Below are 18,800 nucleotides of genomic sequence, written 5' to 3' on the forward strand. Positions count from 1 at the left end.
CTTTGTCACACCGCAAGGTTGCCCGGCACCTGAGGCATCTCTCGACAATCCCTGACACAGTTTTGCCAAGAATGATCCGCCTCACACCGACAACCAACGTCGCATCCACAGACGAAATCTTCTGTGCGAAGCGACTACCCATAATAGGCAGATTGAGGTTTAAGGAAATGCAGTCTATATCGCGTGCTCCGGCGGAATGCCGGTCAACTTACGGAAGACTTGTTGGGTGACGCGGGGTTCGTGATCAACCTGGTTTTTTGTCAGCCGCGTGATGAGGAGGTTGGTCAGAATCACACGACCTGTCAAATTCACATGGTCGGCTTGCTGCCTACGAAAGACGGCGGTGTCGTTGATGGATAATGGCTGACGTGAGTAGTTGTTGACTTGGCTGGGCTGAGGAAAGTTATGTACTCTCGATACCTACTGACAGGCGAAGAAGCCTCAATCGAGAGTACATAAGTTAGTGATGAGAGGGAGGTTCCGCTAATAAGCTTCATGGAGATAATCTCATGCTAAGCTAACCCTTGAGGCATATGTAAGTTGCATCATGAAGACTATTCACCCTTGCGTTCGGGTCGTATGCTCCAGATTTCAGAATTATGGTCCTTTATTTTGAAGATTCAAAGCATGGATTCGTCCCCGGAACTAGACTAATTCCCTTTTCACGACCCCTCAAAGACGAATGGCCCTAATTATCATGCAAAGATGTTTCCAGATTCTGCAAATACTCGCCGCTTTATACGCAAGGCGGATAAGTTCACATCACGTACAATTTAGCTCGTTGTTTCGCCCTCCCATATCGAACTGACCTATCGCAAACAGGATCGAAAGCACATGTTAAAGATCGTCCCGCTAACCGTGACCATCCTTCTTGCTGTCTCTTTGAAGAGCTATCAATTCCATACCGTAAAGTGAATGTGAGTGTGATGCTCGATGATATTTGAAGAATACTCTTTTTCCAACAGTAGTTAGCCTCAATCTTTCGCCTATCTGTCAAGTGTGTAGGCCTTATCCCAAGAATGGTGAGAAGTTACGGAGTAATCTCTCCTTGAGTCAATAGGATTCTCAGGGTACGTCTGGGCACTGTTTAAGATCATGAGCATATCTCCGAGGTTGCTGGGAAGAATTGACCGGGTGGAGTGTTACCTGTGATCCTGTGCTGGTATTTCTGACATGTCGTTGGTTCCGTATAACACCAACTCGTTTGACGGGCCAGGGGTTGTGCTAGGCTGCTCTACCTCGATGGGCTGCCCTGTTGGTTGTGCTTGGTACTCAAGGCTGGGCAGTTCCACCCCGACGGGAGGCTCATGGTGGGAAGCCTGTTGCGCTTCCATATAGGCAACCTGCTTGTGATACAGGTCAAGCAGACCCTTCATGCTTATGCCAAGCATGCAACGCCTTTCCTCCGATCGCTTGATCTCGCTCCTGCACCTGCGAAGCTCTTCTTCAAGAACTCTTAGACTTTCGTAATCACTCTGCTTTTTGGCCTCCCGCATTCCCGTTCTGGTTTCACGGACCGCCCTCTCCCATCGCCTCTTGTCCTTGGCCACTTCGGTCTGTAGTTCCTGGCCCGCTGACGTCTCGTCGAGCCTCCGTCGCTCATCTACCAGTTGGGTCTGCAAGTCGATAGCCACTGGATTATTGTGACTGGCAAGATGTTGCACGATCTGTCGTTCCGACCCTGGGCTGTCGGCTCGAAAACACGAACTGCCTTGTTCCATCATGTATCCCCAAAACTCTGATGTCGTCGTTAGTTCCTTCTCGCGCGAGCGATAAAGGTCATTCGAGATCCCGTTCCACATGGTGGTGACAAGCACAACATTCTTGAGGGCGTTCTGTCCACAAAGCTTCTTGAAGAGGACAAGGTTCTTCTTTGTAGAGCCTTGCATACGAGGATCAATGATGCGGTGCAGGTATATGATGCCGTGAAGGAGGATCTTTCCAACGCGGAGCCCCACAAACCAAGCGGCTAGCTTATTGAGTACCTCAGTGTCGCTTTTATCGGAGTCATCGAACCCAGGTGTATCAATGAGATAGATGGTGCAACTAGCTGACTGCACGTAGGGGGAGGGGGTGACTTTTGATGTGCCTGATTATGTTAATGTTGATAGACACAGGAAGCATGTGAATGCAATGCTTGAGAATGACCTACATGATCTCAATGAATCGCTGGTTGAGGCCGTGGCATCTGGGCCGCAACACCTGGAGATGAAGGTGCTCTTGCCTGACTCTGTGACACCCATCACGGCGATAAAGAGGTCTGTTGGTCTTGGTACTTGGTCAGGGACTTTGATCGACATGGCGATGGGAATACTTTTAGTGCTGCGTACCTGGGCTCTTGGCTAAAGGGCCAGCTCCACAACCTGGGAACAGGGCTGGAGTCATGTCTTTTCCGTGAAGAGCGCTTTCTGCCTAAGGGAGATTAGTACTGAGTCTCCAAGAGTAGAAAAGAAAGAAGAAAGAATTGATGTCTCACCTCTACCCATCTTGTCTTGGTGATGAAGCTATCGAGTCTTGAGATACAATGTGAGCATGGAGGGTTGCTGAAAGCCTATTTATCTACCCCAACTGGAGCAATCGTCGAAAGAAGGAGCAGAAGCATTGGGCCTTGCCATAGGGTCCTAAACTAGGAGCCGATAGCTCTACAAGTTGAAAATGCCAATGTATGCGTTGTTCTCAACTGTGGTGGTTGCGGCTGCCAGCACAGCCCACCTTACTGTGAGTGATGAATGATGATTCATTTGTGCCCAAATGACTTCTCATCTGAATCAAGCCAATACACACGGGGGTTGGGCTGCTGGCTTAGGTAACGTGAGCAAGGCAGTCTGCGTGAATGGCGACACTAGGAGTTGCAGCCTCGGCGGTTTCACCGCTTGAATGTCTGACCACCCTCAAGTGTACGAACTTGAAACTGGAATTTACACAACAGTTAAAAAATGTGGGTGAGCCTCTGAGCTAGTTCTATGTGGTATGGAATCAGCGAGGGACTGCTTGAGGCAGCTGTATGATAAACTCAAAAGGGTTAGTACTTAGTCTAGAAGCATGTTGGGTCTTACATTTTAACACTGTAAGCCCTAGGACTCTGGAGCACCGCTGGATCTGCAGCTGAAGCATGAGGCTAACAACATGGGTTCGTCGATTGGATCCCATCAGCTAGTGGCTTGAAGCCGGCTATAGTTGCTCCCTCTTTTAAGATTGACTCATCCCCTCTGAGGCTCTTTGCTTCTGCCGTAAAATCTCGATCATTGTGGACCATCTAACGCCCGCAGCTGAATCTCTTGTTGGCTTGGCGTGACGTTTCTCGGCCTTCGTCAATCTATGCTAGGACGCTGACAAAGCGATGTTACTTTCTCGTAATGAGTAGAACTGTCTTGTGCAGGCGGGGTGCTGTAACTTACTATATCGAGACAATTCCATCCATAGATGTATGAGTAAGGATGGGGTAAGTACGGGGCCTAGAACCATGGGATGTAGATGGGTTTCTACTGAAGAGCATGCCCGAGTTGTTGGCTTGTTAATACGTTGCTTGCTGACTAACTGTGTCTCTAACTGCCGAGTTGGTGATTGAAGTTTTGACTGCATTACTATACGGTAATGTACTTGCTAAAGTGTACCATATTGCTTGTAGTTTCTCATTACATAGAGGCGAGATGCTCGATCTGGGATCGGTGTCATAAGGCTCATGAAGTGATAAGTTGCTTTGAATCTAGGTACATCCTGGTTATAGTTTGAAACTGCATATTGCCTATCCGTAACTTCGCCAAAGCAAGAACAGTTGGCTAACTCAGACGATCTTGAATGAGATTGTGACACGCAAACGGGTCCCTAGCGCGGCGTACTACGAACCGGATTCCGAGCCATCCCTTTCTAATTTGTACGATGGCCGCCGAGTACAAGCCAGTAAAATCATCTGGCGACGAAAGCTTACTGCTGTATGAGTCTAGAATGGACCACTAGAGCGTTAACTGGCCAGAGGCCAATGATTCGAGATTGTCTGCTAAAGATGCGGGTTACAATACATCATGTTAAAATATCTACGCAGTGTATGGTGTCAACACTTACGATAGACTAATATGTCTGTCGCGCATAACAACTTCACGCGGAGGGACTTGGGTTCTTCTAAATGGTCACTTGCACTGGCTAGCTGTTCTCCTGAGAAGGCAAGGTCATTTCTCCCAATGCTAGTCAATGCTGCCTCATAATATGGAGCGTGCGCACCGACTAATAAGAGTCTTTGCCCCTTCACGCTTAGTGATAAAACCTTAGACACAATTCTCGTTAAAAGCCAGGTTGGGACGCTCCCTGCCTGACACATTATTATAAGCCTCAAAAAACTACCTTCGTGGTCAGGACGTGCCCTGGATTCTGGTGACAGAACTTGTAGGAGGTGGTAGGATATACGTATGAATGGACAAGACTAGTTAGGGACGGGGTCGTGGTTATTGATCCGTTCGAGTCTGCATTGCCTATCCAACAAGAGCTGAACACCGTACTGTACTCATCCTCTTCCCAATCTTGGGCGTGTTGGCTGTGTCTAGATCACTTGCCAACAGAGGCCATGAAGATGGCGCTCTGCATCAGTCAGACCATCACTCCACACGTACCAGAGTCTGAGGTATGATGACGAAAGCTGATGGTTGGCTACTTATTATGCACGGAACAGGCGGATCGCGGATGTAATCTGTTGATCCCTTATCTATCGCTCAGAGTCAAGTGTTAAAGACGTCCACAAAAAGTATCTTTGAATAACTGATCTAGACTGAAGGTAAGTGGAGTGCTCTGTATAACTGGTCCATAGTTCACATGGCCTATGGTTTGATTCGAATCATATCACTCCGGTTGGGTTTAGCAACGAGAATACCGTCTTCTCCTGTCGGAGTAGAGGCGGCATGGAGGTTATCCAAGGACTCATCTCCGTAGCACCGGCACTTGGCCTTTTGGGGAAAAGAAATTTGGGCTGAGAAGGCTAAGAAGGGTGAGTGTCCTCCTTGTTTAAAGCAAACCATAGCACAATGGCGCCTAGGGGGCCCCGTTTGGATAGAGAGCATGGCCCAGATGTGAAACGTTCATGATTGCGTAACAGCACCCCGAACAATAGAAAATCACTGTAGGAATCGGCGCTCCCGCGCCCTGACAAGCTAGAGTGTGGTGGAGAGAGGTGCTGTGCCAGCGATGTCTTGTTTCTCATTTTTGGCCCCCGACTTCGGGTCTTGCTCTCCTGTTCTTGCCGAACAGCCTGGTAATGGGAGAGTGGTGGTCATGATACAATGGTTTCCACGCCTTGATCCATGAGGACTGTCGAGATACTGAGAACTCACCAGAGACTACGGATATAAGATTTTAAGCAGATCATGAAGAGAAGAAACCGAGGAACCTCATTCTCTTTGAAAGGCGGAAGGGATGAATGCTCTGAGACCCCTGAGACCTCTGTGTCCGCCACATTCCAGGCCATGTTTGCTTCTCCCCCTCATCCCGCCAATTAGATCTCGGGACAACCTCTAGCCAATGCATCCCCTGTGATGCTGTCTCAGCTGGCTCCACCGACGCTTTCTCTCCCACACACCGGTCTTGCAACGACGCTGAGCGAGCTATCGGATTGGCAATTAACACAGCCTGACTCTCCGCCCGTGTGACCACACTTCCGAGGGCACAGCCAACAAACTTCATTTCGGCCGAGGTATTTGAGGGGGAGAGAGAAAAGAGGCAAGTCAGGTTCCGAGACCTTTCGATTAGGTATCCGCTTGCGTCGTGCGGACGCATGGGCGAGTTCGGTTTATTCAAAACTGGGTACGAGGAGTTCAGTGCTACGGTTTATTGCGACAATAGTGATTCGAGATTACTGAGTAGCAACTTGAAAACGCTGGATGACCTGGGCGAACATCTAGGCCCTTCACTGGCCTTTGAGCTGTCAGAATAACAAGCATTTCATCAAGAAAGAAGGCTTCCGGTTGTACCCGGACTTTTCTACGACAGGGGCCGCTCAACCAGTCGTTTATAACGCCACCAGAATGCATGGTTTGCACTTTCCGGTTCATAGACAAGGCGCACTCCGTCCTGAGTGAATTCTTCCAAGCGCCTCAGACAGATAGCATCTCGGATTCATAAGTAGCGGGAGCAAATGTTGTTCATTAATGAGCTATGTAATTTCCCATTTCCTAGTGTAGAAAAACATAGGTATGCCAAAGTTTATAGTGAATAGTAAAAAACAAGTTCCTCGTTATGCTAGATAGCCAAGTTGGTGAGCCTGCTTACCCCGGGCGAAGTGCATTGGCTGCAACTGCCATTGGCAGTTCCAAATTGCTGCCTTGAGAGCCGTAAAACAAATTCAGGGTGCGGGGTTTATAATTTCGTGCCATTTCTCTCCGCTCCAAGATAACTCAGGTCTCACGTAGTAAGTACGTTCGTGCTATGGCCGACCCTCTGTCATTGGCAGCCAGCATCGCTGGACTGCTATCCCTAGCCGATATTACTTTCAAGTATGTCTACAAGTTCGCCAAAGCCGCTAAGGACGCCAAGGACGATGTACAGACTCTTTCTGATCAGATTAATGACCTTGCTCGCGTGCTGCGTGTGCTTGAGGCACTCGCCGAGAGCCTAGAGGCCAACGGGGAGGGTTTCGACCCAGCCGTAAGAAATCATTACCTGGGACATTGTCAGAAAACACTTGAAAAGGTCCAGAAAAGGGTCAGCAAGGCCCTCGACAGCTTCAACAGTGGATCAAGACCTAAGAGCCTCGGCCGGCAAATCAAATGGCCGTTTTCCGCCTCGGAAACAACAGCCCTTCTCAATGAGATCTCCAGTCACAAGACCACCATCAACCTCGCGTTATCTGCAGACTCGATGCGGAAACTGCAGCTTTCGTTGTCCAAAACCGGCGAGTTGAGCAAGCAGGTTACAACAATTGAGAAGACGGTAAAGAGGATCGAGATCAACACCTTGGTTGAGGTGGACCGAAAGAAGCGGCGCATCCTCGACTTCTTCATGGCCATTAATCCACAGCCAAATCTGCAAACCAGTGTCAAACTTCGACATGCCTTGACAGGGCTGTGGCTGACTGAGTCTCCTGCCTTTGAGCATTGGCTACATACGCCTGGCTCCAAGCTCTGGCTGACTGGTATACCGGGAGCTGGCAAGACGGTTCTTGCGGGCTCGGTCATCCAGGAAGCACTAACACGCAGCCATGATGCTCCTGGGACGGGCGCCGCTTTCTTCTTCTGTGACTACAAGAATCCGTCGACTTGGAAAACGACTAAAATCCTCGGCGCTATCGCTTCTCAGCTAGCCTGCCAGAAAGAAGAGGCCTTTGTCATCCTTTGCGAGTACTATGACGAACTTCATCCACCCCAGGGTCTCCCAAGAACGCCTGACAGTGACGAGCTTCGGGCTAGGATTAGCCAAATGGCGAAACACTTTGGCCAGACACTTATCGTCATTGATGGACTTGATGAGTGCGGTGATGAAACGGAAGACGTGGTTGATATGTTGCGCGAGGTGGCAGACTACTCTGAAAGGGTGTCAATGGCCCTCTTCAGCCGTGACCACTTCAACATCCGCTTTCGCCTGGACCAAGACTTTGAAGTCGTTCATATCGCCGCGCATACCGAAGACGTACGGATGTTTGTCGGAGCCGAGCTGGATAATAGGATCAAAACCAGAAGACTACAGCTCAACGATATGAGTATGAAGTCTGAGATCGCTGACATCCTCGTCAACCGAGCCAAGGGCATGTATGTGGTCATGACTCCACAATTTTCAATTTGACTAACACCGAGTAGGTTTCGATGGGTGGTCTGTCAGCTGGACTATCTTTGCGACTGTGCCCATGATGAAGAGCGACGAGAAGCCCTGGAGAAGCTCCCTCCGGATCTGCCCGAGAGCTACCGTCGACTACTCGAGAGGATCAACAGAGCCTCTGATACAGTCCAATCCATGGTTCACATGTGTCTCAGCTTCATTGCTTTTGCTGAGCCAGATTTGACCATCCTCCAGCTGCGCCAGGCGGTTTCGACACCTTCCACTCTGGGTGCAACTCTGACCGAGAGAAACATGGTAACAGAGGAGGAGATCTTGAGGAGATGCAGCAGTCTCATCCGAAAATCCCAGGACGGCAACCGCCTGGAATTCGCTCACTTCACCGTCCAGGAATTTCTCGAAGACAGGGCGGCATTGGGTGATGGTCCTGGCATTGACCGATACTTGATCTCGAAGCAGAGCTCCGACTTGTTTCTGGCTACCCAATGCTTGAGATTTTTACAGATGAAAAACTTCGAAACGGAGATCACAGAGGGCGATATGAAACATTATTTGAATGATGACGACCTGGTCCGAATGAGGAACAAGCATTATCCCTTCTACCCGTACTCTGCCATCTTCTGGGTGTCTCTCACACAAGATGGACTCGACGACCCGACTTTGTTCAATCTTGCGACTTCGCTTTTTCATCCGTCCAAGACGCCTCATTTCACAAGCTGGTCACACGAGCTTGTAAGCACGTTAATGGGCTACGACGGGCGTAGCCCCAGGCTCGGCAGACGGTTCTTGAGAGTTACATCCGAGAGTAAACCTTCAAGCCCGAGCCAAAATGTGGCATGGAATCAGCGGGTTCTCGGCGCTGGCTTTAGACCGCTTCACATGGCGGCAGTGCTCAACATTCCGGAGATATGCAGTTGCCTCGTCAGCCAAGGAGTCGCGGTTAACTCTCGATGGGACAACATCAGACCTATCGACCTGGCGTTCTCTTCGGTATTCGTTTTCGATGAGGATTTTGCCGGTTCTCTTGAGTTATACAATCTCCGTTCACTCACCGATTTCCTTCCAGTGAGCAGACGGAGAAACCTAACTATCGAGAGTCTCATTCAACAAGGGGCCAGGCCATCTAACGACCTTCTCGGTCCGAAGAGGTATTCCATCTCTGCGATTACCGCTAAACTTGCAGTTTTCCTCGACGATGTCACTCCAATCTCCTACCTACTGTCTCTAGGGGTTGTCCCTGATGAGAGGGAGCTTTCCTTCTTCAGCGAATCCTTCAGCCAAATGGATAGCATTGATGCTGAGGCAAAGTCGTCAATGCTCTCACTCCTGAGGTACCTTGCTTCAGAATCAGTCTGTGCCGAGAAGTGGGCGAAGGAGCTTGGCTCTGAAGTGTCTCGCTGGTGTGTGGACGCAAAGCTCTCATTCTCTGAGCATGACCACATTTTTGACACTCGGCTGTTGACGGCCAGAGATGCTTTACCGGTACGAATGATGCAGGCTGTTATTGATGACGACGTCGAATTGGTCAAGCGTTACCTTGCTACCGGCGAAATCGACGTAGTGGCATGTCGCCACGATGGTGGATCACTACTACACCTAGCAGCCAGGAATGACGCTTGCGACGTCTTCGAACTCCTTACCGCCGCTGGTTGTGATCCTTACTGTGAGGATGTAAATGGTAGCTTGCCTATTCATGTACATCACTCCAAGTCTGGCATCCAGTTCTATGAGACTTTGAAGAGTCTCGGCATCTCTCTCTCAAACCCAGACTCAAAGGGAATGACAGCCTGGCACCATCTAGCCCAGGCCCGCGACATTGACGAGTGGCTCTTTTGTAAACTAATTCAACTCGATCCTGAAGGTACAGCCCGTGCCCTTCGGACAAGGACGCTTGCTGGCGAGACGCTGCTCTCAATCGTGTTGCGACCAAAGCCTCTCGACATATTCGATCTCAAGGCATGGGACTCTGTAGAAATGGACGAGTCTGATTATGATGAAGAAGAAGAGCCTGATGATGATGATGATGAAGACTATCAATCAGATGAATCCGACACCACGAGATCCAGTTCCGTCGTTTTGGGGTACAGTTCGTCTGGCTCATCCACCACCAGTTCGTCCCCTATTTTATCCAGATATAGGCACGGCATGAAGCGAGAGAAGGACAGGAGGGAACGTGTATTCTTCTCCCTCCTGGAAATATGCTCAGAACTTCCCGATTTCTGGTCAAACCACGGCCCAGTCATGGGCGCAGCGGCCAGCTTTGGCTCTGGAGAGGTCTTGCGTCGCCTGGTTGAGGTGGGCGCCGAGTTTGAGCCTGCCGTTGAAGGAACACGAACGCCACTGCATGAGCTATCGAGCTCGATGCCACTGCAGGGGGCACAGATTCTACGGGACGCATATCGCTACTCAATTGAGTACAGATTTCAAGGCCAGTTACCAGTCGAGATGTACATGATCAGAGTGCTGTGGGAGGAGCTGGCCCCAAACGTTGAGATCATCAAGATCCTGACACCCCCAGGCGCGACCCGCAACCAAGATGCTGAGGGCAAAACGCTCTGGGAATCCTTCGGTCGTCTGCCAAGCCAGATCAGCCCGAAAGGGCGTCAAAGGCTATTGACAAAGCTGGTAGACAAAGTTGTGATGACCATGGTTGGACTCGGGTCGATGCAAGTCTACGAGGAACGGAACCAAGTTTGTGGTATCAATTTGGTCCTTGATATGATTTCCCGACATGCACGGAAGAACAGGACTCAGTCATATTTTATTGCCGTCAACACGGTTCGCGAGATGTTGCGACAAACCCAGTACTGGGTATCGGCCAGAGACTCATCCTCGGTCCATCGTTTCCTCAAGATGGCCATCCATAATGGCGACTTGGAGATGACGCGACTCCTTCTCAAGCACGAAGTCAACGTCCATCGGTGGACCGATGGTACATCGCCCATCGAGGAAGCCTGCTGTCTCTCTTACCGTGACAAGACCAGAGACGAAAAACCCATGTTGCAGCTTCTTGTCGACTACTGCAAAAGCGACAAACTCAATCATGTGTCCCCTAAAGATAGTCTTGGACTCCTGCACAGACTCGTCCTGCGATCAGGCATCACCAATACTGTCTGGCTGATGGAATCTCTCATTCAACGAGGCGCTGACGTCAACGCTTTGACTGGCAATGGACGAGGAATGTCCGTCCTTGCTTTTCACTTGAAGAAGAAGTCTTTTCAGTGCGTCGAGTTACTCCTAAAGCAAGGAGCCGATCCGTGCCTTGGAGGTCAACCCAAGTCTCCGACTGCCCTCTCCATAGCGCTTGAATCAGATAATGTGGAATTTCTGAGGCAGGCACAGAAGTTGTCTATTACTGACTGGGGGAAGTCGATGGATGTTGTTGTGCGAAAGTTCTGCCTCAAAGACGCGAACGCACTACACCTTGCCTCAGCCAAAGGTAGCCTAGCATGTTTGAGGTTCCTTCTCAGTAACAATCTCATCAAGATCGAAGATTCCAGGTCAAGGGAGGGTTGGACTCCATTGCATGTCAGCGCTTATATGAGACTTGCCGAGATAACAGAGCTTCTCATCTCCAAAGGGTCCCATGTCATGGCGGAGAACGAACATGGCCAGACACCCTTGCACCTGGCTGCCTATGGAGCTTGCGTTTCTGTTGCGAAACTTTTGTGCAAAAATGGAGCATTCGAGTCATTGAATAACATGGGAGAGCGTCCCAGAGATTGTGCCCGTGGGATGAATTCGTCCGAATTCGTCCAGTTCCTCGAGAATTGGCAGGACGAGGTAGGGGGGGACAGGAGGCCATCATCTCGAAAACAAGATATGCGTCTTGCAGCAGCAATCGGCCAGGCTATTTCAGCCGGCGATAAGAAATACTGCCAGACCACGGTCACCAACGGCTGTCCGATTGATGTGACCGTGCCACGTAGTGGAGGGGCCACCCCCTTGATGCTGGCGTTGAGGCTCAACAGGTGGGAGATTGCAGAATGGTTCCTGCAGAAGAAGAAAGCAAGTCCCTTGAAGTCGGCTCAAAACCCGGACTGGAGTACGACGAGCATCATCGAGACTGCGGCTGCAAAGCCAAACTTCAACCCGCTTCTGAGCGCTGTTGTTCATCGTTACTACACCTGCGGTGGAGATTTAGTCAGTGGCTCCGACTTTCCTCTTCATCATGCCGCGTGGCATGGCAATGCCAGAGGGATTGAGATTATACTACAGGCATGGGAGAAGCTTGAAAGTGCTTCTCAGCGGTAAGATTCATGTTGTCGGAGTACAGCGGGTTTTGTGCTAATTTGCCGGGCATCTAGGAGGCCGTACCCTGACTCGACTTATCGGCAAGTCCTCCAAACCATCGTGAATCGCCAAAAACCAACAATGTTTCTTTTTACACACGCTAGCGGTCACGGAAATCAGCCTCGCATGGTAACACCGCTGCATGCCGCCTCGTGGCAAGGCAACAAAGTGGCTGCTTTAATACTCGTTAAATATGGCGCGGATGTCAACTGCGTTGACTGCAACGGCTGGACCCCCCTAATTTATGCGAGGACCGTCGACATGGTAAAGCATCTCATTACTCTAGGTGCTTCGCTGGCCATGGTCTGCAGAACCAATCCCCTCCCTTGGTTGATGTCTTTGTCTGGAACGGAGGAATCGTGTCTCGGTCTCATCCTCAAGCTGCCAAAGCAGTTGACGCTTAACCCACATCATCCAGTGATTTATGAGAATATATTCGTTACTCCCCGCCGCCTCACCGCGCTGAAACAGTTGGGATGCGACTTGACTCGGGAGGACGAGTGCGGCCGGAGTTTGATGCACTGCATCATCTGCGAGCACGAGACATCACAACTCGTGTTGGAAGGTAAATATGGACTGCTCCAAACAAGCCCGTTTCCCTGGCATTTGGATTGGCGATCCCTTGGCAAGATTGCCTTTCTCACCACGAGATTCCGCGACTTTCAACAAAAGGTGCCCAAGGAGATCTTCCAAGCACTATTGAACCTTGAGCCACAGCGTGGATGGAGCCCCCTTTGTCGTGCAGCGGCACTCAATTTGGTCAACATCATGGAAAACTGCCTGGAAATGGGCGCCAAAGTTGACTATGAAGGATGTCCCGTGGGCTCTGCCGTCATGTTTGCCAGCGTTTGCGGGAGCCTCGAAGCTGTCAAGTTGCTCGTCCGGCGAGGCGCCTCAATCTGCTACTTTGGGAAGAACGGCGCCACGAGTTGCCTCACGCTGGCAGGGACCGAAGCCGTCCGAGCTTGGCTTCTATCTGGTCGGTTCATGGATCAGCAGCGGATCACGGCTGAAGGAGGGCGCGGAGAAGATGCAATCAGGCTGTGGAGTGGTTTCGCTTTAGCTCGTGTGAAGATCTATGGGAAGGTGGAGAGATACCGACCAGAGTCCATGTTGGACTATGCAAAGAGGCTGGCGCAGATGAAAAAGGAGTTCAGGGGTCAACTTGTTCGCGCTGATGAGGTTTCATTGTCTGAAGATACTGGGGTAGATCTTTAGTCCTCGATGTGGATTTCTGTCATCTCTCCTATATATACCTACTAAAGATGTCTCAATTGAATACGAACCGAAATGTTCTTTCAGTCAACTACTTCCATGCCCCCCCCCTTCATCTATCTCATGGCTTTATCGAGCTCAGGTCAACAGTACAAGTATTCCACTTCCCTCCCCCAGCAGGAAAGCAAATCAGATTACGACCGAGAGCGTCAGACGCTTCGGCTCTCGCAATTATTGGAGCCTGCCCGCTTGGCATATAGAGTTCAAACTCCTTCCATCCCCACGGTGACCACTCATTCCGACCAAAAGCTCCAGGTACGGATTTAGCCCAGGCAAGCTGCAATTTACCCTTGTAGTCCGCCCATACCACTCCCGCCGCTGTGTTTGACGAGTGACCCAGGAAACACAGATCAGAGAGGGGATTCGCGCAACCTGGTGAAGCAATTCGGGTGATGGGGTCCCAACTACTTCCATAAAAGATCCAGTTGACATCTCCCGTGGAGCCAAGACAGAGGGACCCATCAGTCGATACCCAGAGCACGTAGGCCTTTGCATCCATTGGACCATTGCTGCCGGTTCCATTCCCAATAAACGCAGTTACCGAGGTACTGGGTGCCGCCCCAACATTACGATATGCGATGGCGGTCCCTGTTAAGGAAGGATTGGTTTCGCGGGATGGCGTGTACGAGCATGTCCCCATAAGGTCCCCGTTTGAGCGAATCCAGAAGAGATACGCTGCCTCGTCCTCCTTGCGAGAGTCATACATCCATGTAGTCGCCATTTGCGCCGGCCTCGAAAGTGAGGAGCTGACGTCGACACTGCCGGCTGGAAGAGAAGCCCCTGGCTCGAGATCGACCCATTGCTCCGAGTTGTCACCGTCAGGTACAGCTCGGCGCCCGAATATCTCTCCCCGTGGACCGATCCACCAGATGACGGGATTGCGTCGTGGTCGAGCCTCCCTGACTGGCACTTCACCGCAGGCAGCCAAGCACCCTCCGCCAAGCGTCGATGCACTGCCAGGAGGCGCAAGGACGCTGTAACTCCAATTTTCAGGTCCCATTCCCTCATTCTCTCGTGACCAGAGATTGACGCTACCGTCGTTGCCGATCCAAACAATCTTGAACCGTCGATCTTGGTGCATCTGGATCACGGCAAGGGCACCCGCTCCCGTGAGGTCAGGCTTGGACGCTGGGACATTGGGGCCAGCTTCTTCGTGTGCTGTTTCCTCTGAAGCGTTCCATCGGATTCCAGCGAGGCGTTTGCCATCTCTCCAGTACCACATGTCAGTCTTGAAACCCGCTGTCCCTGACTCGCTCCAGAAACGCATGCTCGCGAACCGGCTGGCGGAAAACGGGATAGCTGGATTGGGATCCTTCAGATCTGTCGTCACAGCCATGCCGTTTTCTGTTACCTCTGGCTTTGAAGTGAGAGTTGCCACCCACTCGGCCGCAGTTCCACTGATCGAGGTGTTCTCCACCGTGATGGTCACCTTGACTTTAAGCCCCAAGCTTCCATTCCCGTATTCTTCGAGTTCCTTGTCCCAGAAGCGGACAATCTCTTTTTCATCGTCTTTTGGCTCGCGAACGAGTGGCGCTTTTGATTCTTCCAGTCGGCTAATTATGGCAATCTCGTGTTTAAGGGGCACATGTTCGGTGCTGGGCGGCGGTGGCCATATTATCGACACGTGGCCCTTGGCCCAATAATAGGAGAATGAGCCTTGGAGGTATTCTCTGCTTGGGACCTGTCGGAACACAAATGGCACCGAGTCTGGGCCTAGCATGTGCCCATTGTCAGGGGAAACGATTGTTACTCTCGTCTCGCGAGGTATAAAATATCCGAGCTTAGAGATGACCTTGTCGAAGGAATACGGGTAGCTTTGGTATTCCTCATTATACTCTGGTTTGCTCGGAAGCTCAAAGGTCTCCTTGAACGGCTTGCCGGCACCTTGTCGTGTGACGATAAGGCGGGCTTTGGATCCCGAGGGAGGGACACGAGACAAGAAGAAGAGGAGGTGGAGAGTCTGTGTGTTCAGGTTGAACGTGATCTTCTCGTCCCCAAGGGTGGGAATGCTGGCGGTTCGGATTGTCAGCTGGGTTGTCCGTACACTGGTCTGTCCGCCAGGGCTGCTTGGCTGCCACAGCACGTCGAATCGTGCATTCCTCGATGGCCCAACAGGCCAATCAGTAGTAGAGTCCGACTTGGGTAGAAGGAAAGTGACGCCTCGTAGAATGAACGATGTCTTTAACGACGTCGACTGAGAAGCAACCAGGCCTTCAAACCGTGGCTTGATTTTGATGATGAGCATGACGAGTTTCCCAGCCTCCATAGGGACAGGCTCGCCCTCATCAGGGAGCGCTTCCGGGATGAAAGAGTAGAGGCTCGACGTTGCGAGCTTGGGAGTATGAGACCACCACTGACTGGGGCTTAGATCCTCTAGGGCAGGCAATATCGGCTGATCTCCAGTGCCTTGGATCACAAGCACACCGCGACCTCCATTTTTGACGCCGGGAGGGTATAACCCTGAGCTCAGGGCGACGGGTATGCGAAGTTCCACCTCGGCTGGAAGGCCACTGGACTCTTCGGTGCTGATGTTGAAGATGAGATCAGTCGGCGTCTCTGGGGCATAAATCACGTTGCTGGTGTCTCCTGGCTCATAGCAAAGGCAACAGTTGACATGTAGAGGAGTCGCTGAGTATGGGAGTGGGCTTCTGGACTCAAGCTCGTGAAGTGTTTGAGACGTTTCCTCCATGACCCTCCTCACCTCAAAGTCATACGGAGAGATGGGAGGGCGAACTTGACGTCTTGGGCCAGTTGGAAAAGCGGAATTGCCACTGGGAAGGGCTCGAACGACAGGCTTAGGAGTTCCCGACTCTTTTTCAGACGTCTCGTTGCCTGGTTCCGGCCTCGATCCTGTGGAAAGGTTGAATGCTGCTTTTGTCCACCGATCTGAATTTGAAACAGCATGGCTTTGATCATCCTTCACCTTCAGGTCCAGTCGCAAATTGTAGGTCCTAAGCTGTGTGGCAAGCAGCGACGATGACTCAGACGCTTCCGTGTAAGCGCCCTCAATACCCTTGATAGCCTCATGGTAAAGGCTCATGTACGCTTTTGGCCGTAGCATGTGAGCTGTGAAGTCGAAACCAAGAACTGGTTCAGTATCTTCGAAAGTCTTGCCAACCGCGGTGCCAACATTTGGGCCTGCCTTTTTCGGCAGTGGGCGATGGAACACCTGCAGTTTGTGTTCCGACAGGGTTGAGCCAAGACAGAAGCCCTGCTGATGATGTGGCTGACTGATACGGATGTAGCTGAACTCTGCTTCGCCTGGGAGGCGATCGAACAGGCACACTAGGATGTCCTCAGCCAAGACTTGCATGTATTGAACTTGACGGGCATTTTCAGGTGCCCCTTTCGGAAGTGGTGCCTCTACTTTGAGGTCTGGAAACGCACTGACAGCAGTGCTGCGCATGAGGAACCCCCAACGTGGCAGCTGAGGAATAGTTCCACCATCCATGGGAGTGTTGAGATACGTGTTGATGCATCCCTTGAAGGATCTTCGGATAGCGTCGTCATCACGTGCAAAGTGGTTCGCGAGACTCAGTCCGCCGTCGACGAGCCAGTCAATCCAGATATTGTCGACGCAAAAGGTCCGGATGGACTCTTCAGGAAGCATTGCTGGGTCAAGAATGAGGCTGTGCATTGGAACACCGGCAAGGAGGAAACGATCGACAGCCCAGGCGCGGATGGTAGCTGCGTCAGGGTCGATCTGGCGTACTGGGACAGGGTTTCCCTCTGCGTCTTTGGACTCGTAGCCAAACATGTGCAGGGTGACCTGGTTGACTTCTTTCTCATAGTCGGCGATGGAGTAGGAAGTGTCGTTTGATAACCGCATGATGGGAAGATTGGAATTGTCGGGGCGAGCCCATCGATCTACAGCGATTTTCCCATTGTTAAGACCACTTATGTTTTGGGCGTCCTTCAGATGGTTGACTGCGTCTTCCAAGCCAATAAGATAAGTCTCCCTGCTGCTGAGGATGTCGTAGCCCTTTTGGGAGAGGGCCTTTGCCTTTGCTCGGCGAACGGCCTCGGCGTGGATGTTGCCCCTTAGACGAAGTAGACTTGCGCTCACAGCTCGGTCAGCCATCATCATGGATCGACCAAGTGTCCACGCTGACTTGTAAGAGACGTCTGGAATCTCCGTCTCCTTGTCGAACCGCGCAAGGCCCTCACCATAGAGTGAAAAGGCATTAGGCGGGTCCTCGCTTGGTGCAACGGGGATCAGCGGACCTCGTATCAGAACATTGGTCTGCGCTCCTGTAAGGTCTGTATGCGCCTTCAGGACATAGCCCTCGTCAGCTCTGGCTTTTGACCAAACTAATGCTTCAGAAGATCCTGCTTTGACTTGGTCGCTAACGGGACCGACGAGAGAATGAATAGTCTTGCCCAAGTGTATCATAATCTCACCAAAGTCGTCTGCACCATCTGGAACGGCATTCCACTCCCATGAGTGCAGAGATACCAAGCCAACATACTGGCCGGTGACATCGTCGGCTGAGACTGCGATCTTGTCGACGTCCTCAAGTGAGATGAGATGAGAGACGACACGCGTTGGTGCCGATATCCCTGGGGGTCCCGTCCGAGGACTGACAACGATGGAGAAGTGCGGTTTATTCGCCTCGCCGCCGTCGTCGTCTGCGAAAGAGCTCGCCGTGAAACCACTACCGCTATCTTGCGTCGATGCCATGAATGCGAATTTTGACAAGTCGGCTTTCCCGTTCCAGACTGGCTGGTTGTCGCCGTTGTACGCCGTGAAGACTTTCTTGAATATCTTCAAGTCGAGAACCAGCAGGGATAGGTGATCATCGAGATTAAAGTCATTGCTTGCCCCTGGTGCATTTAGGACTGACTTGATTGGAAAATCAGATTTGGTGGGTCTAGACGCTGAGGTGACGACAGAGCCATACTCTGTTGACAACTCATAGTCTTCGATGAACCCAAAGCCCTTGTATGCCTCCGGCTCCAAGATCAACTCTTCGTCCGAAAAGGTCAAGACAGCCATGTATGGCAGCTTGTTGGAGCCAAGATCTTTCTTAAGGTTTTCCTCAAGGGGGATTTCCCGCTCCCAGGGAGTCGTGGGTTGGCTGAAAACCACATTGGCCAGCGTCCGCGCATGAGCGCTGTGCCCAGGAGCTGGATGGACGCTGTATAAGTCGGCAGGGTCCGGCAGCCGGAATTTGGGCAGCGGGACATGAAGGGTCTTTTTCGTCTGGTCAAGATTGACAGTCTCTCCGCTGGGGAGAGTGACTTCTTGAGAGACGGATACTTCATAGTTTCCGGCACTCAAGGCGGGTAGCTGGTATGACCACAGCTGGAGTTCATTGGCAGATGGTGGATTATCAGACTCGAGCGAGGCGGCCAACTTGGCCTCCTTCGCGAGGTGGTTGAAAGCCGGGCGAAGATGGTTACGTGAATAAGACTTCATGTTCTGACTGTTGCGTTTGACTGTTGAGAAAGAACACCAAGGAAGGTTCACCAGGACTGAG

At 51.4% G+C, this 18,800-nt stretch overlaps 3 protein-coding genes across 3 annotated transcripts; 1 reads left to right on the plus strand and 2 right to left on the minus strand.

Annotated features, from left to right (window-relative positions):
- Positions 1–1,142: 1,142 nt before the first annotated feature.
- Positions 1,143–2,486, minus strand: NECHADRAFT_78004 (uncharacterized protein; the record flags this gene model as incomplete). Its single annotated transcript, XM_003053176.1, has 4 exons — positions 1,143–2,089; positions 2,153–2,202; positions 2,331–2,412; positions 2,477–2,486. The coding sequence occupies 4 exons, from the start codon at positions 2,484–2,486 to the stop codon at positions 1,143–1,145; spliced, it is 1,089 nt and encodes a 362-aa protein (XP_003053222.1).
- A 3,922-nt stretch (positions 2,487–6,408) lies between these two features.
- Positions 6,409–12,699, plus strand: NECHADRAFT_36266 (uncharacterized protein; the record flags this gene model as incomplete). Its single annotated transcript, XM_003052680.1, has 8 exons — positions 6,409–6,684; positions 6,907–7,616; positions 7,776–8,049; positions 8,143–8,544; positions 8,599–8,985; positions 9,061–9,817; positions 10,079–12,002; positions 12,060–12,699. Coding segments are annotated over 8 exons (5,370 nt in total), but the record flags the coding sequence as incomplete, so codon positions are not given.
- A 682-nt stretch (positions 12,700–13,381) lies between these two features.
- Positions 13,382–18,739, minus strand: NECHADRAFT_78006 (uncharacterized protein; the record flags this gene model as incomplete). The annotated part of the gene is made up of 1 exon (XM_003053177.1): positions 13,382–18,739. The coding sequence occupies one exon, from the start codon at positions 18,737–18,739 to the stop codon at positions 13,382–13,384; it is 5,358 nt and encodes a 1,785-aa protein (XP_003053223.1).
- Between the last annotated feature and the right edge of the window lie 61 nt (positions 18,740–18,800).

This window comes from Fusarium vanettenii (genome assembly GCF_000151355.1).
Source record: "Fusarium vanettenii 77-13-4 chromosome 3 genomic scaffold NECHAsca_2_chr3_3_0, whole genome shotgun sequence".
In the NCBI taxonomy this organism is placed as follows: Eukaryota; Fungi; Ascomycota; class Sordariomycetes; order Hypocreales; family Nectriaceae; genus Fusarium; species Fusarium vanettenii.